The 19068-nt window shown below is 40.3% G+C and overlaps 1 protein-coding gene across 1 annotated transcript in view; it reads right to left on the bottom strand.

Moving 5' to 3' along the window:
• The window catches only part of SLCO5A1 (solute carrier organic anion transporter family member 5A1), a 135894-nt gene that overhangs the window by 70142 nt on the left and 46684 nt on the right, over nt 1–19068 (bottom strand). Inside the window, exons 2-3 of the mRNA XM_055091148.1 lie at nt 15306–15438; nt 10102–10319 (exon numbers count right to left, since the gene is read on the bottom strand). Of these exons, the coding sequence (XP_054947123.1) occupies nt 10102–10319; nt 15306–15438 (351 nt within the window). The remainder of the gene's footprint in view (nt 1–10101; nt 10320–15305; nt 15439–19068) is intronic.

The following is a 19068-nucleotide window of genomic DNA, read 5'->3' as shown; positions in this document are numbered from 1 at the left end:
TCAATCTTTGCCTCCATTCTTTTTCCGAGGTCCTGGATCATCTTCACTATCATTATTCTGAATTCTTTTTCTGGAAGGTTGCCTATCTTCACTTCATTTAGTTGTTTTTCCGGGGTTTCATCTTGTTCCTTCATCTGGTACATAGCCCTCTCCCTTTTCATCTTGTCTATCTTTCTGTGAATGTGGTTTTTGTTCCACAGGCTGCAGGACTGTAGTTCTTCTTGCTTCTGCTCTAGCATATTTTTTAACTTTCCATTTATTTTCTGATATTTTTCTGGTTGCAAGAAAATTCCTTTCCTCTGATATGTTGTTTGTATTTGTTTTTACCTGCTGATATCTTATTTCCACATGCACTTTAAGTTCTTCTACAGAGCCCTTTTAAAGTAGACATAAGCTTTCAATCTTGTTCTTTTGTCATCCATTTTTAAATTTATTTTTATTTCTATTTTTCTTAAATTTTTACATTTATTTTTCGCCTTGTTGGGTCTTCGTTGCTGCATGCAGGCTTTCTCTAGTTGTGGAGAGCGGAGGCCACTCTTCCGTGTGGTGCGCGGGCTTCTCACTGTGGTGGCTTCTCTTGTTGTGGAGCACGGGCTCTACGGGCACGGGCTTCAGTAGTTGCATCACGCAGGCTCAGCAGTTGTGGTGCATGGGCTTCAGTAGTTGTGGCACACGGGCTCAGTAGTTGTGGCTCGCAGGTTCTAGAGCACAGGCTCAGTAGTTGTGGTGCATGGGCTGAGTTGCTCCGCGGCGTGTGGGGTCTTCCCAGACCAGGGATTGAACCCATGTCCCCTGCATTGGCAGGCAGATTCTTAACCACTGCGCCACCAGGGAAGTCCCAGTCATCCATTTTTTTAAAATAAATTAGCAATTAATAAAATTAACTTTTCTGTTCATGTATGGTTCTATGGATTTGGGGAAGCGGTGGTTACTTTTATTTATTTTTTTAAATTCTTATTGGAGTATAGCATGTTTTTAATTTCAACTGAGAGTGGGATGAGGGGTAGTGTTTGGTTTATTATTATACAAACAGATGAATTATTATTACTATAAAGTTGTTGACTAGATTTTATTACCTAGAAACTTACATTTATACCCAGGTATAAATTATAAACATTAAGTACCAACCAAACATACTGACCCCTATTAATACTTTTTATAATTTTCCTGACATAGATATTTTTGGAAATAATATCTCTTCTTGTGGAAAAAAAAAAGGATTTATCTGAAGTTTAGTGCCCATTCAGTTTATTTTCCTTATATTTAAATTAAAATAAACACCTTTTTAAAAATAATTTTTTGAGGTGAAGTTCACATAACATAAATTTAACTATTTTAAAGTCAACAATTCAGTGACATTTAGTACATTCACAATGGTATGCAATCACCACCTCTGTCCAGTTTCAAAATACACTTTTTTATTATAAAAAAATTTAATCATTTATGTTCAGGGATGAGGTTGGAATTCACCTTTATTTTATTTTTTATATTTTTAAATACTTTCTAAATTTTCAACCATGAACATGCATTGCTTTTATATTCCACCTCCCCCCCCGCAAAAAAAAAAACTTCAAATTTCAAAGTATGCAGCAATATGTCATCCTCCTAGAGAAGTCTTCCCTGACTCAGGCCGCTAACTTAGGAATTCCTTCCTCCTTTTTCTTCAACTTCCTCAGAAGGTATATACCTCCATTTTAAGAGTTACATTTTATTATGCCCATTTTCCTTTCTAGCTCTCTTTGAGGCAAGGACTGTAACTTTTCATATATGTATCCTGAATTCTTCATCCTGTAGTAGTTGCTTAATAAAGATATTTGTGAAACAGGAAAAGAAACAAAGAAAGAGAAATTTTCTTAAGATAGACATTGCCAGCCATCTATCTCAATAATTCGAATGATATTTGGGAACCAGTCTATTCCTTTTCTGAAAGTCTTAGGTAATGCCAATTTCTTAAATCAAAGTAAAATTTGAGGGAACTATCAACTGAACAAGCAAAGAAAGGTGGCTTAAGTGAACTAAGTCAAACCAGGCACAGAATTCCCATTGGGCAAAGACAAGGAGACCATGGGTAAAAATGGAAACACCAGAGTCGGGGGTCATTGTTATGTAGAATGTGGAGATCTTTATAAAATAACATGATGCCAAAATACAGGGCTGAACCTAAGCCTCAGCCTCAAGGGCTTGGGAAAGGCCCTCCAGAGGATGGGGAGAGGGAAAGTCCTGGAACGAAAGGTAGTGGAAGCTCCATATAATAATTATAGTGGAATCGGGCCAGGTAAGAGTGTACCTCTGGCTGTAATACAGAAGCTTCTTTTTTCCCATAAGCTTTATATTAATCACTTTTTCCCCGTATTTTATAATGTTTTGACATCTTAAAAAGCTTGCTGGCTGGGGAGAGACTAGACTACCAGTGCTTAGATATAGCAAGGGCTCAGCTGGGAGCACATCTTTTATATTGAAACCAACCAATCCTGAGTTTATATGATCAGCCACCTTGTTATCTAACTCTCACACGCCAAGCCAGTATTTCCCCTGCCCTAAACCACCCAGACAACTAGAAACCAACCCTACAGCCCAGAGTCTGCTGGAATCACTCAGACTAGCCAGTGGTAAGCTGTTTACTCTGTCCTGCCTTGTCTTTCCCATGGAAACGCCAATAAGGGCTCTGGCCTTGGCTTTCCCCTCACTCCTGTCTTTTGTTTCCTGACCAGAACCTGGTGCTTCCCCTGTGGCCCCATACGGCATGGTGTGCCCCCTTCTCTTGGGAAATGTAAGTAATAAATTCTTCTTTCAATGGCATTGACCTCTCCATACCATCACTCAGTCACCTCCATAAATTAAAATCCTGGAATCGCTTTCTTTAACATCTCTCCACGAAATTTCCTTTACCTCCAATCTTTTAGTTCTTAGTATTTATGTACTTTTAAGCCTTCAGATGCATCAAAAAGCTGATGGAAACATACCATCATCACCATGCAGTGAAAACCTCAATAACCTCCTTTATGGCCTGTAAATCTTGCACCCTCCTGTATATTTCATGGACGTGTAGCAGATACAACTTTACGATGCCTATTACAAAGGAGCATCAAACTATTTTTAGTCACGTCTTCCTGTAAAAGCAAAACCAAAGTTGCTCTTCGTATGTAACATGGACAACACAGGACCCCAAGTGCCCCCATTTCCTGCCCATTTTCTTTGGAACTAATGATGTCCCTGGGTTCCCCAATCACAAGTCCCCACTAAAGTATTCCAGTTTCTTCCCCCGCCTCACAGCATACTGACAAATGGCATTCCCTGTTTGCCAATAAAAGAGAAGAAGGAACTGGGTGACCCTGGCACACCACAGTCACCTCTGGGTGAGCACACAGAGCTCCTGAGCCACTTACCTGCCAACAGTGGGCAGAAACGGTGGCCACTGGGGCCCAAAATACATTATTCGTGGTTACTGGCCACAGTACAATCCTGCTTGTTTAAATCTAATGAGTATTTATATATATTTCTAAGTAGATACTACTCTGATGAGTAGTAGTCGCACAGTTAATTTGCACTGAGTATTTGAAAAGTGTTTTCTTTTTTAGGAATTCTTTGCCATTCCTGCTACCATCTACACTTTGCCTCTTAAGCTGAAGGTACAACAAAATAAGTGTAAAAGAGAAATGAAACAAACAAATAGATATCGAGAAGATGAGATGAATGGATAAAGAAGATGTGGCATATGTTTACAATGGAACACTACTCAGCCATGAAAAAGAATGAGAGTCTGCCATTTGCAACAACATGGATGGATCTAGAGGGTATTATTCTTTTTTTTTTTTTTTTTTTTTTTTTTGGCAGTACACGGGCCTCTCACTGCTGTGGCCTCTCCCGTTGCGGAGCACAGGCTCCGGACCTGCAGGCTCAGCGGCCGTGGCTCACGGGCCCAGCCGCTCCACGGCATGTGGGATCCTCCCAGACCGGGGCACGAACCCGTATCCCCTGCATCGGGGCGGACTCTCAACCACTGCGCCACCAGGGAAGCCCTAGAGGGTATTATTCTTAGTAAAATAAGTCAGACAGAGAAAGACAAATACTCTGTAATCACTTATATGTGGAATCTAAAGAGTAAAACAAAACAATGCATATAGCGAAACAGAAACAGACTCACAGATACAGAGAACAAACCACTGGTTACCAGTGGGAATAGGAAAGGGGGCAGGGGCAAAATAGGTATATGGGGTTTAGAGATACAAACTACTGTGTATAAAATAAATAAGCAACAAGGATATATTATGCAGCACAGGGAAATATAGCTATTATTTTGTAATAACTTTAAATGGAGTATAATCTATAAAGATATTGAATCACTATATTGCACACACAAAACTAATGTAATATTGTAAATCAACTATATCAATACTTCAATTCAAAAAAGAAAAATAAATTCATCATATTTCCCTGAAAAAAAAAGAAATAGAGGAGATGTAAATAGAGCAGAACATCAAAGCCAGAGAAAATAATTAAATACTTCTGTGAGACTCTTCCTGGGCTTCACATCTGACCCTCAGTTTCCTGGCCACCAAAGCAGAAAGTTGTATAATCATCATTAGCAGAAACATTCTAATTGCCTTGTGGGAAACAAAGCTTTTCTTAACTATGTTCTAGAGCAGTGATTCTCACAGTGCTGTCCTTGACCATCAGCATCCGTATCACCTGGGAACTTGTTAAAATGCATATCCTCAGGCCACACCTCAGGCTTCCGAAATCAGACTCTCTGGGCTGGGGTCCGGCACTCTGGGTTTTCAGAAGCCCCCGTGGTGCTTCCTAGGTAGGCTAAGTGTGAGAACTCTGTTCTCAAGAAATAGGGTTTTGTATAAAGGACACTGAGCAATGCTCTTATGGCGAATATGGGGAGTTCAAGCAACAGTTTTCAATAGAAGATGCAAACCTAAGGCTAAAGTGCCATTCAGCAAAAGAGCAAAGGCGAAACACAAGAGGCTAAGATGGCATGTCCCAGGCACGTGGCTTCTGGTGATCTCTCTTTGCTGAGTCAAGTATCGCCTCTAACATAGTCCCTGCTATACTAGGTTTTAAAACACCTAGCCAAGAGCCACATGCAATGGTTCTTCGTTCTTAGGCAACTCAAATTCAGAATTTCTTCCCTCCACCCCTCTATTCCTCTCTCCATCATCTGAGGTTGAAACCCTGAAACCGACTTTGGTGCCTCCCTCCCCATCATTCCCATGCAGTTGCCACATTCTCTAAACACAACCTCTTCCTTCCCTCCTCATCATTCAATAATTCATTTTTCAAATATTTACTGAGTATCTACTAGATGGTGGCAATTTATCAGGGAGCGTGATGGACAAAAATTCCTTGCCTTCATGGAGCTTACTTTCTCATTACTGACACTACAAATAAGATAAGTAAAATACATAGTATACTACACAGTGATGAGTGCTAAGGAGAAAACTAAAGGAGAGAAAGAGGTAAGCTTTGGAGAGGAAGGTAGAAATTTTTAAATATGGTGGCCAAGCAAGGCCTCATTGAAAAGGGACCATTTGAGTAATACCCTGAAGGAGGTGAGAGGGTGTGGGAGAGAGCATTCCCCACACGGGAATGGCAAGTGCAAAGGCCCTGAGGTGAGAGTGTGCTGGCGGCTTTGAGGACCAGTGATGAGCCCAATGTGGTTGAAGTAGAATGAACAAATGGGATTGCAAGAAGGATATGGGGGCAGGCAGGTAACCAGGGCTTAGACTGGGAGACCACAGAAGCTTTAAGCAGAGGAGTGGCATTTCAACAGGATCTTTCTGGCTGCAGAGTTGAAAGCAACTGAAAGGGGACAAGGAGGGAATTCCCTGGCGGTCCAGTGGTTAGGGCTCTGCGTTTCCATTGCAGGGGGCATGGGTTAGATGCTGGTCAGGGAGCTAAGATACTATCCCGGCATGGCCAAAAAAAAAAAAAAAAAAAAAAAAACCAATTTAGCATGCTACTGTCCTTTCCATCTGTACTAAGCAAAACCATCATCACCTCTCTCGGGCTCTGTCGGTAGCTTTCTAGCTGGGCGCCCTCCTTCCATTCCACTCCCTTCCCTCCCTAATCTACCTAATGGAGTGCTTGCCAAAGGCTGCTCAAACCTCCCCACTGCCCATTTGGGCCAAACTCAGTTAAGGTTAGAACTCTCTACGCACAATATGGTCCCACCTTACCCTCCCAACCTTACCTCCCAGGCTTTCACCATGCACATCCAACACACCAACCACAATATACTCGCTCAGCATTTTCAAATACATCACCCAATCTGACCTTCTTGCCTTTGCTTTCTCTGACTGGAATACCCACACCATCCCACCTCCACCTACTGACATTCTCCCAGTCTTCCAAGGTCCATCACAAATCCCACCTCCTCCATGAAACCTTTCCTGATCCCTCAACTAGATGTTCCCTCGTCGGCCTCTGACTCTCACACCCTCTTCCTTTTTGGCCATTAGCATATTTCCATCTGTACTTGTCCTGTCTCCCTCAATGGGCTATAAGCTCTCTGAGGGCAAACCATGGCTCACTCATCTTCCGATCTGCCACAGCTTGGAGTACAGCAGCTTCTACAGAGTGAATAGTCATTGAATTAAATGATGACAACATCACCCTCTAGTGATCAATACTCTGTAACTTCCAATAGCCTCTTTAAATCAGTGCATCACCTCAGAGTAGCTTTTTTACTTAGGATGATAAATATATTCTACTTGAACACAAACAAAAGTCTAGCAGAGAAAGTCTGTTATACTTTATGCTAATTAATAATGCCAAGTAATGAAGCTTAAAAGGTTAAAAGTGGACACAAAAATAAACATTTTCTTACGATTAACTGCTACCAAAAGCTTTCTATTTAGGAAAATACCCAGTTAAAGTTAGAAGACTTTTTAAATGCTGGACCTTAAACCTCAGGAAAATTGATCCACTTAAATATTTTAACTGTTTGTTTTTATGGGTAGCATAAAATGTTGAAGCAATCAATGCTAATCTCTTTATGGGAAGGTGATGCAGACACACTAAAAATTCTACTTTCTCCTTTGTGGTGTTTTAAAACAGTCTTATTCCTGCATAATTTATAATAAGAATCTAGAAACACTGAGTCAGATTTTCCCAATGTCTATCATTAAAATGTGGAGGCAGAGGGTAGAAAGCGTAGTGTATTTTCTTCTTGCATTCTCTGCAATAAAACTTCTCAAAGAGCACCATTCTGCATGGCCTAAATCATTTTTGTTTTTAGGAACTAAAAAATACTAACTTGGCCACCTTTCCACCTTCTCTTTGAAGAAGCTAATACTGATGTACAGATTTCAAATATAAAATAAAGGCTAAAGGGAGCCTTACTCCAAAAAACAGGACAAGGAAAAAGAAGATCTGGGAATCAAACTCAGATTTAACTCAAAATGGAATCTTAGCAACCACTCTTTCATTCAAGACCTAAATAATGAATCTCAGCTTCGTAATACAAATTACGTCAGTGATGAAATGATTCCCAGAGATTTAATTGATCTTTTTGAAAATCAGATTAAGTATTAGACTGCCATTTCCTATAGGTGAAGGTATTAGAAACCAAAATGTGCAAGATACATATGAATTAATTTTAAATATTGTATTTGAACATTATTCCAATGTCATCAATATCACTTGAATAATTTTTAGCAAAACATTTTCACTTTATATTCCCATTTAAACAGGATTCCTTTCTAACAAAAGAAAGTGTCTCTGGAAGTTCCAGGTCTAGACACAATGAGAGAATCCAGTGCAAGCAGAAGTAATAAAATAAACCAGATCTGCGTCCTAATCAGGAAGGTTCACTGCCGAAGTAAGATCAGTCATCATAATTAAGGCATAGAGTGAAAAAGTTGAGAATTTATCAGAAATACTGACAAGAAAACCAGAATGAAAATGGATTTTATAAACCAACTACCCATCCCTGTCAAAAGACTCCTCTTATTCTTTCCTCTAAAAGAAAATATCCTGAACCATCAAATTGAACATAGAAAAGATGGAGAAGAACAATCCTTAGCCGTACAAGAAGACATCCAATAAAATAGTACATAGATTCAATTCTGAAAAATAATTTTAAAATCCCGTGATGGCTTTTACCACTTTTGAACCTGACTGCCTAAGCGAGCTTTCCCCCAAAAGCAGGAGTTGAGTTAAGGATTCAAGGCCAAACAGTTTATTGGGGAGATTCAGGAAGCACTGGATGAGAGTGTGGACGTGATGCACAGGAAGAAAGGGTGGCTTACAAAGGATGTAGAAACATACCTCAGGATCGTCTCAGCCATGAGGGGGTGGAGCTGGAATGTTTATCAGCCATTGGTTAAGATGGCTTTAGGGGTGGGAGGCCAGGGTGTTAATTCTTTGGCACTTGAAGTCTGCAGGAGTCAAGCACCTTCCCAGCCTACAGAGAAGACCTTCAGGCAAAAGAAGACCCACAGGCCTTCGGGAGGTCGTCCACCTTGACAATGGGAAGGTCCCACAGTACAGACGGGGCACGGAAAGCACTGTCCACACTGGCTCCTCCAAGGACTTCTTTCCCATCAACGGTTGTATCCGCTGTTGGTATTTCATATCAGTCTTCTCTCCCCCTTTTCTCTACTATCCAACAGAGCATATATTCTACATTCGAGCCATCTACCTCTAAGCTATAAAATATACCATTTTAGCTTAGCCTTTATTTTCCCCCTTGAGTCTACTTTATATTCTCTGTAAATTAAAACTCTTAGTCTATTCCTATGATGTAAATTTTTCAACATCAACTTTGCTCTCGACTGGGTTGTTTAAAAAAAAAAAAGTCACTCCCTTGGTAGTATTATGGTCCATCATGCATCCACGAAAAATGATGGACTGGTCCACAGGGTAAGAGCTACCATCCAGAGGATCTTTTATGTTATGAGAGCAGAAGAGGTAATTTTGGCAGTTCCAAAAGTACACATTGTCCCAAAATAATGAGGAGGGAGCGGGGAAGGCAAATCTAAAACTTAACTGGGAAGAAGCATGTCCAATGAAATGTCACTTCACTGCTTTGAACAAATATAGTCTTTAAAAATAGTCCAATCTAACCATTCTTAGGCTGCAGGGACAGTTCCATAATATATTCGTAACTTCCTTCTAGGCCTGAAAGGTTCCTCTTTGCCTTTACTGTGTACATATGTTAAAATGAGATGATAATGTGCCTAGGTAAATTTACCCTAAAACAACCTTAACTGATGTAAGCGCTTGACAAATATTATGCTTAATAAGTTAGAAACATCAATTCAGAGAATTCAAGAAATAAGCAGGAACTAATGGGAATGTAGCATTACGGGTTTCTTGGAATAAAGGGATTTATTGCCATTCAACAGAGGTATTGAATATGGAACAAAAATGCCTTGGTTAAGATTAAGTTGTTTAGATTTGAGATTGCCTAATCTGGCTCTAATAAAGTCATTATTTTTAAGAGAGATAAAAATGAAAAAAATAGACCAGTACACATCACTGAAACTCTCTGGACGTTTTTATGCTGGGTTTGGAGACCCATCCCCTGGTTGCCCTTCTCCATGGCCACTTCCAAGATTTGACAGAGCCACCGTGGAACAAGATGCTTTCCTAGGGGTAAGTTTTATATTTATGTAAGGATCAGGCCACACTATCAAACACACGGTTCCCTGAGACAAACCATCCATTGTATACTGCAATAATTATTTTAAAAATCAGACATCTCTAATTACAGTATGAAGTCTTCACCTTTAGAATCTAAATCAGTGCTTCTCAAACTATCTGTGACGAAGGACTATTTTTTAATTATTATTTCTAGTCTATTGTTACTGATACTTTTGCAAGATACATTAAAGATGAATTACTCGAAAACGAAATATTTAAAACATACAAAATTTAAGCCCAATTTATTATTGTTGTTATTAGATTCAACAGACACATAATTACTCTGTCAACATTTTTTTTTAAGTTTCTCAACATTTACTCTCAATTTCAGCCCATATTCTGTCACAGACCAGTAACTGCTGGCGGGCAGCAGTGGCCGGGGACCACACTTTGAGTAGCACTGATCTGAAGTGCCATGCACGTATTTAGTCAAAAGATATACTTTACCTCTGACATCCTTTCCAAATCCTATAGAAGAAACTTTTTTGTCCACTTCTTCACAATTGTTTGGTTTCTCCTTCATAACGTCATCGTCACCAGCAACATCAGCAGAGTATTTTTTCTTTCTCTTTTTCTTGTGTCGAGGAGGAAGCTTTTTTGGAAAAGTAAACATTGGGAATATCACAAGAAACATTGCAATGGCACAAAGGAGGAATCCACTCCACCTAAAAAATTGGGAAATGTGAATAGCATTTATGGCTTTGGTATTATGAGTGTGAACAAATTAGCAAAGTAGAAGTTTGTGGTGATAAATTTCTCCAGAGAAAACTTTTTACCTTCATCAAGTGTACAGCAGTAAGAAGTTAGACAACTTAAGAAAATATAGTATGGAATCCTCCCTTTCTGCGGTATAAATGAGAAATCTACCCAGTAATTATACTAGTATTAAAATGACTATTACAATCAGCAGCCTGACTAGAATTTCATTCAATTCAAGTATTTTTGAGCACATATATGTTAGTTCTGCTAATTAACATTGTTAGTCCTACTACAGTGTGCATCTAATAGCCCATAAATTTAAGAGAAAAATAACATAGAGTCTATAGCATGCTTTCTGGACCAATATGGACACTTTTTTCTTAGAAGAAAACCATTAATATGTGGTATGAAATGTATTTCAAATTGCTGACGGCATTCAAATATTTTTCTGCAAGCACTTAAGAATGTATTAACCCTTCTTAGCTGGCCTTCCCAAACTTAACCAAGTATGAGCGGAGCTGGAGACATTTACACTCAATCTTTGCCTTCAAGAACTTACAATCTGCTTGTAAGCGAGCTAAAGATATAAGAAATGATCCCAAGCAATTCCAAGAGATGCAAGAATGTACACGATTGTTAGATCATGTGGTATAGAAGATGAATGTTATAAAAATTCAGAAGGGAAATCAATGTGTCAGACAAAAAATTACTCTGTCAAAATTTTTTTTTAAGTTTCTCAACATTTACTCTCAATTTCAGCCCATATTCTGTCACAGACCAGTAACTGCTGGCGGGCAGCAGTGGGCGGGGACCACACTTTGAGTAGCACTGATCTGGAACTTGAGAAGTGGAACTTGAGCTATGTAGAATTCTGTCTTTAGACTCATCTGAGGTTGCCATGCTGAGGAAACTAGGAAGCAAATACAGAGTAGATCTCTAATTCTAGTCCTGTATTAGAACATGTGTTAAGGCCTTGCGCTTCTTGCCTGCATAATTCCCCAAGGGCAAGTTTTCAGTCCCCTTTCAACCTTTTCTTACCAAATAGAGGTCCCTGGTCCTGCTTAACAGGGTCACTAACTTTCCAGCTAGGATTCCTCAACTCCAAACTCTGTCCTCAAAGTTTCCAAGTTCACAAACGCTCAGATTCTGGCCTCTGTATCAATACTTTCCCATCCATTTTTATCAGAACGCAAACAGCATTCTAAGCATCCATGTTGAATATAACCCAGTAAGAATACAGACCAACTGCAAAGTGAAAATTCATTTTTAGAAAATAAGTGTTTCTATTAAAATGCTGTTATCAGCTGCTAAAGGTCACAGCTTAACTGAGAGAATGATTCCTAGAACCAGTCATTAATAATCCAGTGTGCTATTTTCAAAGATACTTAACGTTATATCCAATTAAGATATTAAAGCAATCAGAAAAAGGTTTCATTTTTAGAAGACTGCTCAGGGCAGACTTCCAGTAATCTCAATGATTCAGTATTTAATCACGAACCCAGTGCCTAACACAGGTTAGGTACTCAAAAAAATTTCCTAAATAAATAAATTGAATGCGATAGGTGTTTTAAAAACAGAGCCATCTGTCTGCAGGGACATAGCTATGATGATATCTGGCCCTTCTTGTACTTGGCTGCATACGAGGACTTTACTAATGCAGTCCTGCCATTATCTTTCTTGAATTTCTTTCTGCAAACTCTGCATTCAAGTCCCCTGAACCCCTGAGTTTCCTGGACCTCTCATGCTCTCTCCAGAAGAGGGCAGGCAGCAGACTATAAGACGGGCAGTTCTTGAGCTGTGCCTTCGGACTGACCTGGGTTTTTATCCTGTCTTTCCCACTTACTAGCTCTAAGATCCTGCGGAAATTAGTTTGCTTTTCTGAACAGGCTTTCTCATCTGAAAGGGAAGTAATAATAACTTTTGGGGGGGGCATCAAAATTAATAAGACAATGTATAAGACCTAATAAAATGCCTGCCCCCAAAGCAACAATAAACTCATGGTAGCTAGTTTTGTTTTTTATGTAGATCTGCACTCAGGGTTCCCACCTCCACCCAGAGCCATTGACTTAAAATTATATGCAAACATTAAAGGTACACTCAGAGTACCCCAAAGGGAGAAGATAACAGAAGAAGGGAAAGAATTATAGTGAATAGACAAAAAAATTTTTAATTGTTTAGGGACATTTCTAAGCAGAGCAGATTGGTCTCCGGTAACACCGAAGTTAACACGTGATATAATGGTGCTGCTAAAGAGGACCTGGAGGAAAGCTAAGTAAGGCAAGGAAGTGTGCATTATATGCTGGAAAAAGACACATCAGTAAGAGCTAAAATTGAAAAGCCAGGGCTCCTGACTCCCTTTCATGAACCATTACTCAGAGACTATTCACGGAGGGAGGACAGTTAAGTACATTGACTAAAACCTCCACCCTGGACTCAATTTCTTGTCCAGGTCCCACTGACTCTGAACTTTGGGCAAGGCGTTCAAGTCGCCGATCATCAACATCCTCATCTGCAAAATGGGCACACTCTTAGTGACCACATGTGGTTGTTATAAGGCGTCAATGAAAATGTTGGTAAAGCTCTTAGAATAATGCTTGATACACAGCACCCAATTAATATTAGCATTATTCACTCATTCCTTCCTTCCCTCTTCCAGCATATATTTACCAAAAAACCTATCATTGCCACTAGGCACCATAGAAACTAACATTGTGTCAAATAACTCTGTCTTTGTTCAAGGTAGAGGTCTGTTACAAACAGAGCTACTCAATAGACAAAATTCATTTTCAAAGAGACCCCCTAGTATACATTTCTATATTGACAACTTTTATCATTTGTAGAATACTGAGCCATTAAAATGAATAAAACTACTTGAACATTGATTAAATTCAAAGGACTGAATAATAGCTCACACACATTATGTAGGAAGAACTGCTTAGAGATACACATACACAGGCTCATTTATTCCTCACAACAACCCTAGCAAGTAGGTACTGCAACTATTTCCATTTTATGGATTAAAAAAAACCCCCGAGGCTCAGGGAAGTTAAGTAACTTCCCCAAGGTCACACAGTTACTAGGTGGCAGACTGGGATTTAAAACCAGGGGAGTGTGGCTTCAGGGTCTGCACTCAGTTGTTCCACTTTGCTACCAACTGGGTTGATGTCTACTAGAAAACTTTTAGAAAACAGCATAAAGCACTTGTAATCTTAAAGCTCCTGCTTCCTTGCCTTCTCCTTGCCCCTGAGCTGTCCTCCTTGCCTTTCTCCTTCCGGATGTTCACTTATTGCCATGCTCTTCTCATGGAAATCTATACAGAACACAGATTATACATGGGATGTTCATAGATATATTTTAATAATCTAGTTTTCTGAGAACTTTAAAAAAAATCTTTACTCTGAATTATTTCAGAACTGCAAAGAAAACAGTAGAGGCCAAAAATTTCACTATTGATCAAGAACTTTAAATTCCTGTGTCATTCCCCTACAGCTGACAAGCGAACACTCCCTTTTGCACGATTTGAAAATTCTCCCAGGCCAGGCTCATCTAGATCTTAGCACGTCCACCATCAAAGAGTATTCACTTATAAAAATAACAAGTGTTCTATAATTTAATTAATATTTATTAACTGCTTAGAAAATAGTGTTAAACATTATTCTCACACAGCTCAAGTTATGAGGTTATTAACTTATAATGAAACACAGAGAGAACACAAGTAGTCTAAGAAACTCTTTAGAAAGTAATTACTTGACACTAGTTTCTAATTAATGAAATTCTCTGTTCTAAAATGAAAATTTCTTATCAATGTATGCCTATTACCAATCCACGTGTAATGAATCTGGGATGCCGATACTTTGAGCGAGTGCTTGCAATCGTGAAGAAATAACTCGTTATGTTCAAGTTGAGGATCGGGAAGCATTCAAACGCAGCCCTTGGAGATTTGGATAAGTACCCTATCATCCAAAGTTGGAGCTCTCATTCTAAACCCTAAGCTTACTTATTTCGCAAGACAATTAAAGGCTAGCAAGTGAGAGAGTGGCTACATCTCCAGCACACCCAGGGAAAGGAACCATTGCCGAGTGAAAAGATTCACTAAGAGTGGGACAGTGGAAACGCAGGGCTAGAGTCTTGGGCAGTGGAGAAGGACAAAGCAGAAACACAAATATAATAAGGAAGTGGGAGAAAATATTTTTTTAAAGGCACAGAAAAGATCATGAAAGCTACGATTAAAGTACACAGGAAAGTTCCGACACAGCCGCGTTCCCCTTTTCCCTCACTCTGCTATGAAGAAAACAGCCATCTCAAACCTAAAGAGTGTGGATTAAACTGATGTTCCCGACTCCTCTGTGTTAGTTTCCCCCTGCTGTGACAACAAATCATCACAGGCGGCATGGCTTAAGACAACACAAATGTATCATCTTAGAGTTCTGGAGGTCGGAAGTAAAAAATGGGTTGGCAGGACTGCATTCCTTCTGGAGTCTCTAGGGGAAAACCTGGTTCCTTGCTTTTCCTAGCTGCTGCAATCCACCTGCATTCCTTGGTTCATGGCCCCTTCCTCCATCTTTGAGGCACATCACTCCGACCTCTGCTCCAGTCATCAAATCTCCTTCTCTTACTCTGACCCTCCTGCCTCTCTCTTTCCCTTGTAAGGACGCTTGTAATTATACTGGACCCACTCGGATCATCCAGGATAATCTCCCCATCTCAAGAGCCTAAACTTATTCACATCAGCAAAATCCCTTCTGCCATGTGAAGGTAACACATTCATAGGTTCTGGGGATTAGGACAAGGATATCTTGGGGGATTATTATTATCCTGCCTGCCAACCCCTCCTAGGTGACGTTTAGCCATTTTTCATCTTCCCATTGGGGAAATTCTTATTTTAACTACAAGGGGACTATGACTCTATCATAATACCAAGTGAAGTGAAAGATTTAATAAACGAGTCTTACCAGTTTCCAATGAAACGAGGGTCATCCTGATTAAGGTGAACGGGACTTCTGGGATCAACGTAAAAACCAATAAGAAGTCCACCTAATAAATATCCCACTGCAGGACCAAGTGCTCCCATGACATACATGATGGCTGAGAAGACAGAAGGGGAAATGTGAAATATAACATCGTGTCATTTGTTTCAGTAGTTGTCTAATTTCAGTCATACCATGCATATGTCACAGTTAAATCCAGTTAACAACTTCCAAAAACAGAGAACTTTAGAGATCCTGTCTATGTTGACATTTGGGTTTCAAACCATGTCCTTTACTTAACTCTTGCCTGTTGTCCTCTTAGAACATCAGAACTTCTTTGGTTACTTCTGAAAGTACAGACCTGGGCTAGTTACTAAGGCAGTCACTAGATAACCAAGAGAGGCTAACAGGTAGTCTCAAGATAAGAAAAGAGAAAGAAGTAGATGTCCCTCATCCCAGCTAGAAGATTCTAATGGGTTGAGGGAACTCGAGGCCAGTTTTGCCATGAAGCTGGATTCAGCACCCTCAAAGCACTAATATCTTCAAATCACCACTTGAGAAGCAAAGAAGACCTCACAATGTGTTTGGCTTATTGTTAAACGAGGAATATTACTTAAAGGTTAATAAATCTCCTTAAATGGCATGAGTGAGACAGTCCAAATGGAAAGCACTAATGCACAGCGGAATTTGAAAAAATTTTAAAGCACATGTCCAAAGGGAGAGGGGTGTTTACTGTCAGTAGATCAGAAAGGTTGTCATTCTGTCCAAAAAGATGTGGCCATCAAAATGGGCTTATAGGAAGGATGACAACAACAGATGCACTGTCATTTCTTTATATTGCTTTCACTGCTGTGATTGAAATTTTTAAAATAAATAACATATTGCCAATTTGTAAATTTTGAGGTAGAATAGGAAATTCCTTGAAAGTCATAGAAAAATCTAGCTGCACTCCAAACACATTTCGCCCTGTTGAAACTCAGTTATCTGGGGACAAATCAATAAACACTTTTAAGATACCCTTGTGTGCAAGGCATGATAAACTCAGGTGATACATGCTTCTCATTTCTGTTGCTTTCCTGCATTTTAACCAAAGAATAAATAAGTGATTTGTCATATCCTTTAAATAGTACCTATCTACCAGAAAGCAAATTGGGACTAGTCAGAATCCCTTCGCCTGACTTTATCAGCTGCACCTAAATAAACACTGAATAACCTTATACTTCCTGTAACTTATAACTACAGACAGTAATTTAACACCTGCTCGCACTTTCCTCACCATTTCAAAAGAGAAAAGTACAATGTTTATTTATCTTACAGAATCATATGATCGTAACAATAAGACATTAGGTTCTTCGGCTTCTCCATCTGTGTTTGGAAATGAAGAACCGAGGCATAGCAGCAAGTAATTGGCATTCTTTTGGACGCATGCTTTTAATAAAACAAAATTTGAATTTTGATAAATATCTTGTTAACCTCTCTGTTTATAGCCTAAAACAGAACTCAAGAATAGAAAGTATTTCTTCAGTTTCAGGTATTCCCATAAGCACATGAAGAGAAAATGTATGTTTAGACCTCCAGGCAAACCAGCGTCATTTACAATTCAAAACTGTAATGAGGACAAAATGTAACACAGATCATCTCCCCAAAATTGTTCTTCTGGCGTGAAAGAGACTGTCTTACAAACACAGATGGAGGAAAAGGTATTTCCACCATACTCTTTATGCCTGGGGCACTTGCGTGCAGCATCTCGAAGTGCCAAGAAGCCACGTGCAGGATGTGTGCTGGCAGGAGCGCTCAATCAGCCGGTGAACGGAAAACCGCTGAAATAACGTGCACCAAGAAACCTGAACCGCTTTATGAACTATAGATCAAGCTTTTAAAATTCACCTACAGAATCAGAAAAATTCATTTTTATTATATGGCAAACAATGTTAGGTCCAATGGAATCACTCTCATTAACAGAAATACGTATATGTACATCTATATAACTATACTACAGGTTATACTATATAATACAGTACAATAACTATGCTGAATACATGAACATATGTTTATATATTTATAAATATATATCATACATATATGTATATATAATAACTTACTACTATAGTCCCATTTAGTAAATAAATCACTCTAGCCACTGAGTTAATATTTGTTCATTCATTAACTAATGGCACTTATTCAGAGCTTTTTAGAGGAGCAAATTGTTAAAGCAAACCACTAACTCTCTCAGTCAAAAATTCCCAATCAGGACTGGAGGACATGGGGTGGGGGGAGAAGGGTAAGCCTGGATGAAGTGACAGAGTGGTATGGACATATATACACTACCAAATGTAAAACAGATAGCTAGTGGGAAGCAGCCACATAGCACAGGGAGATCAGCTCGGTGCTTTGTGACCACCTAGAGGGGTGAGATAGGGAGGGTGGGAGGGAGATGCAAGAGGGAGGGGATATGGGGATATATGTATACGTATAGCTGACTCACTTTGTTATGCAGCGGAAACGAACACACCATTGTAAAGCAATTATGTTATACTCCAGGAAAGATGTTAAAAAAAAAAAAAAATCCCAATCAGCTCCTCCCCCCACCCCAAAGAAAAACCTCTACTTGGAGTTCAAGGGCAGCACGAGTTGGCCTGCTACCATTTCAACCCTAAAACCTACTGTCTGTGCTCGGGCCCCACGCTGACTGATTTCAGAACAGGCCTGGGCAGAGCCAGCTCCCTTCCTCTGCGGCTCCCAGGGTGCGCCCCAGGCCTTTCTATCCCCCTGAATCCCACCCATTCTTCAAGGCTCAACCACGTCCAGCACTGACCATCCTCCCCTGAGTGATCTCTCTTCTCAAGATCCCTGCAGACAATATATGGTCTCTCCCAGTGGCCTCCACAATTTTTCTCACACATCCCTACCAGTAAGAGGTTTGAAGCATGTACCCCCAGTGTACTTTTCAGTAAAATACTGTGTATGCACCATCAGCCTCTGTCTCACAGCTCGAATCTACATTGGTAAATCCTGTTGGTTCTACCATCAAATCAGGTCCAATACGCCGCTCCGTACCTCCACCCGGGCCCAAGCCACCATGGTCGCTCACCTGGAAAACTGCTTGAGGCCTTCCCGCTGGTCTCTGTGCTCCTGTCCTTACTTCCCTCCAAAGTATTTTCAACACAGCAACCTTACTGATCCTCTAGAAACACGAGCCAGATCACATCGCTTCTCGGCTCACGCCCACCAGGGTCTTCCCATTCCACTCCCAGGAAAAAAGCCCAAGTCCTTTCACGCGGCTGCAAGGACCTGGCCACACCCTCGCCCCACCCCTTGGTCTCCATCCCCCAGCTATTCACCGGGCTCCAGGTGTACTGACCTCCTCATCTTCTTCACCCTTCCAGACACGTTCCCACGTTAGGGTGTTAGTACTTGCTCTGTGCGTGGCAGGCAGGGGTGCCTTGCCCAGAGACAGCCACATGGTTCATTCCCTTCGTCCCTCCAGGTAATTACTCTGTCCCTTCTCACCGAGACCTCACTCAGCCATGTCATCTAAAAAGTTACAACCCTTTCCCCCATCCTTCCCGTCGTTTCTCTGATCCATGTTTCTCCTCAGCATGTATCACCACCTAACACACTTTACCTTGCCTTGGTTCATCTTGTTGATCCCCTGTTCTCCCCGACAAGACCGTAAGCTCCACGAGATCGGGGACGCCTGACGGAGGGGTTCACTGCTGTGTCCCCCGTACCCAGCAGTATAGGAGGC

The sequence above is a fragment of the Physeter macrocephalus genome, chromosome 15, assembly GCF_002837175.3.
Source record: "Physeter macrocephalus isolate SW-GA chromosome 15, ASM283717v5, whole genome shotgun sequence".
Taxonomy (NCBI): Eukaryota; Metazoa; Chordata; class Mammalia; order Artiodactyla; family Physeteridae; genus Physeter; species Physeter macrocephalus.
This window is presented reverse-complemented; position numbering and strand designations above follow the sequence as displayed.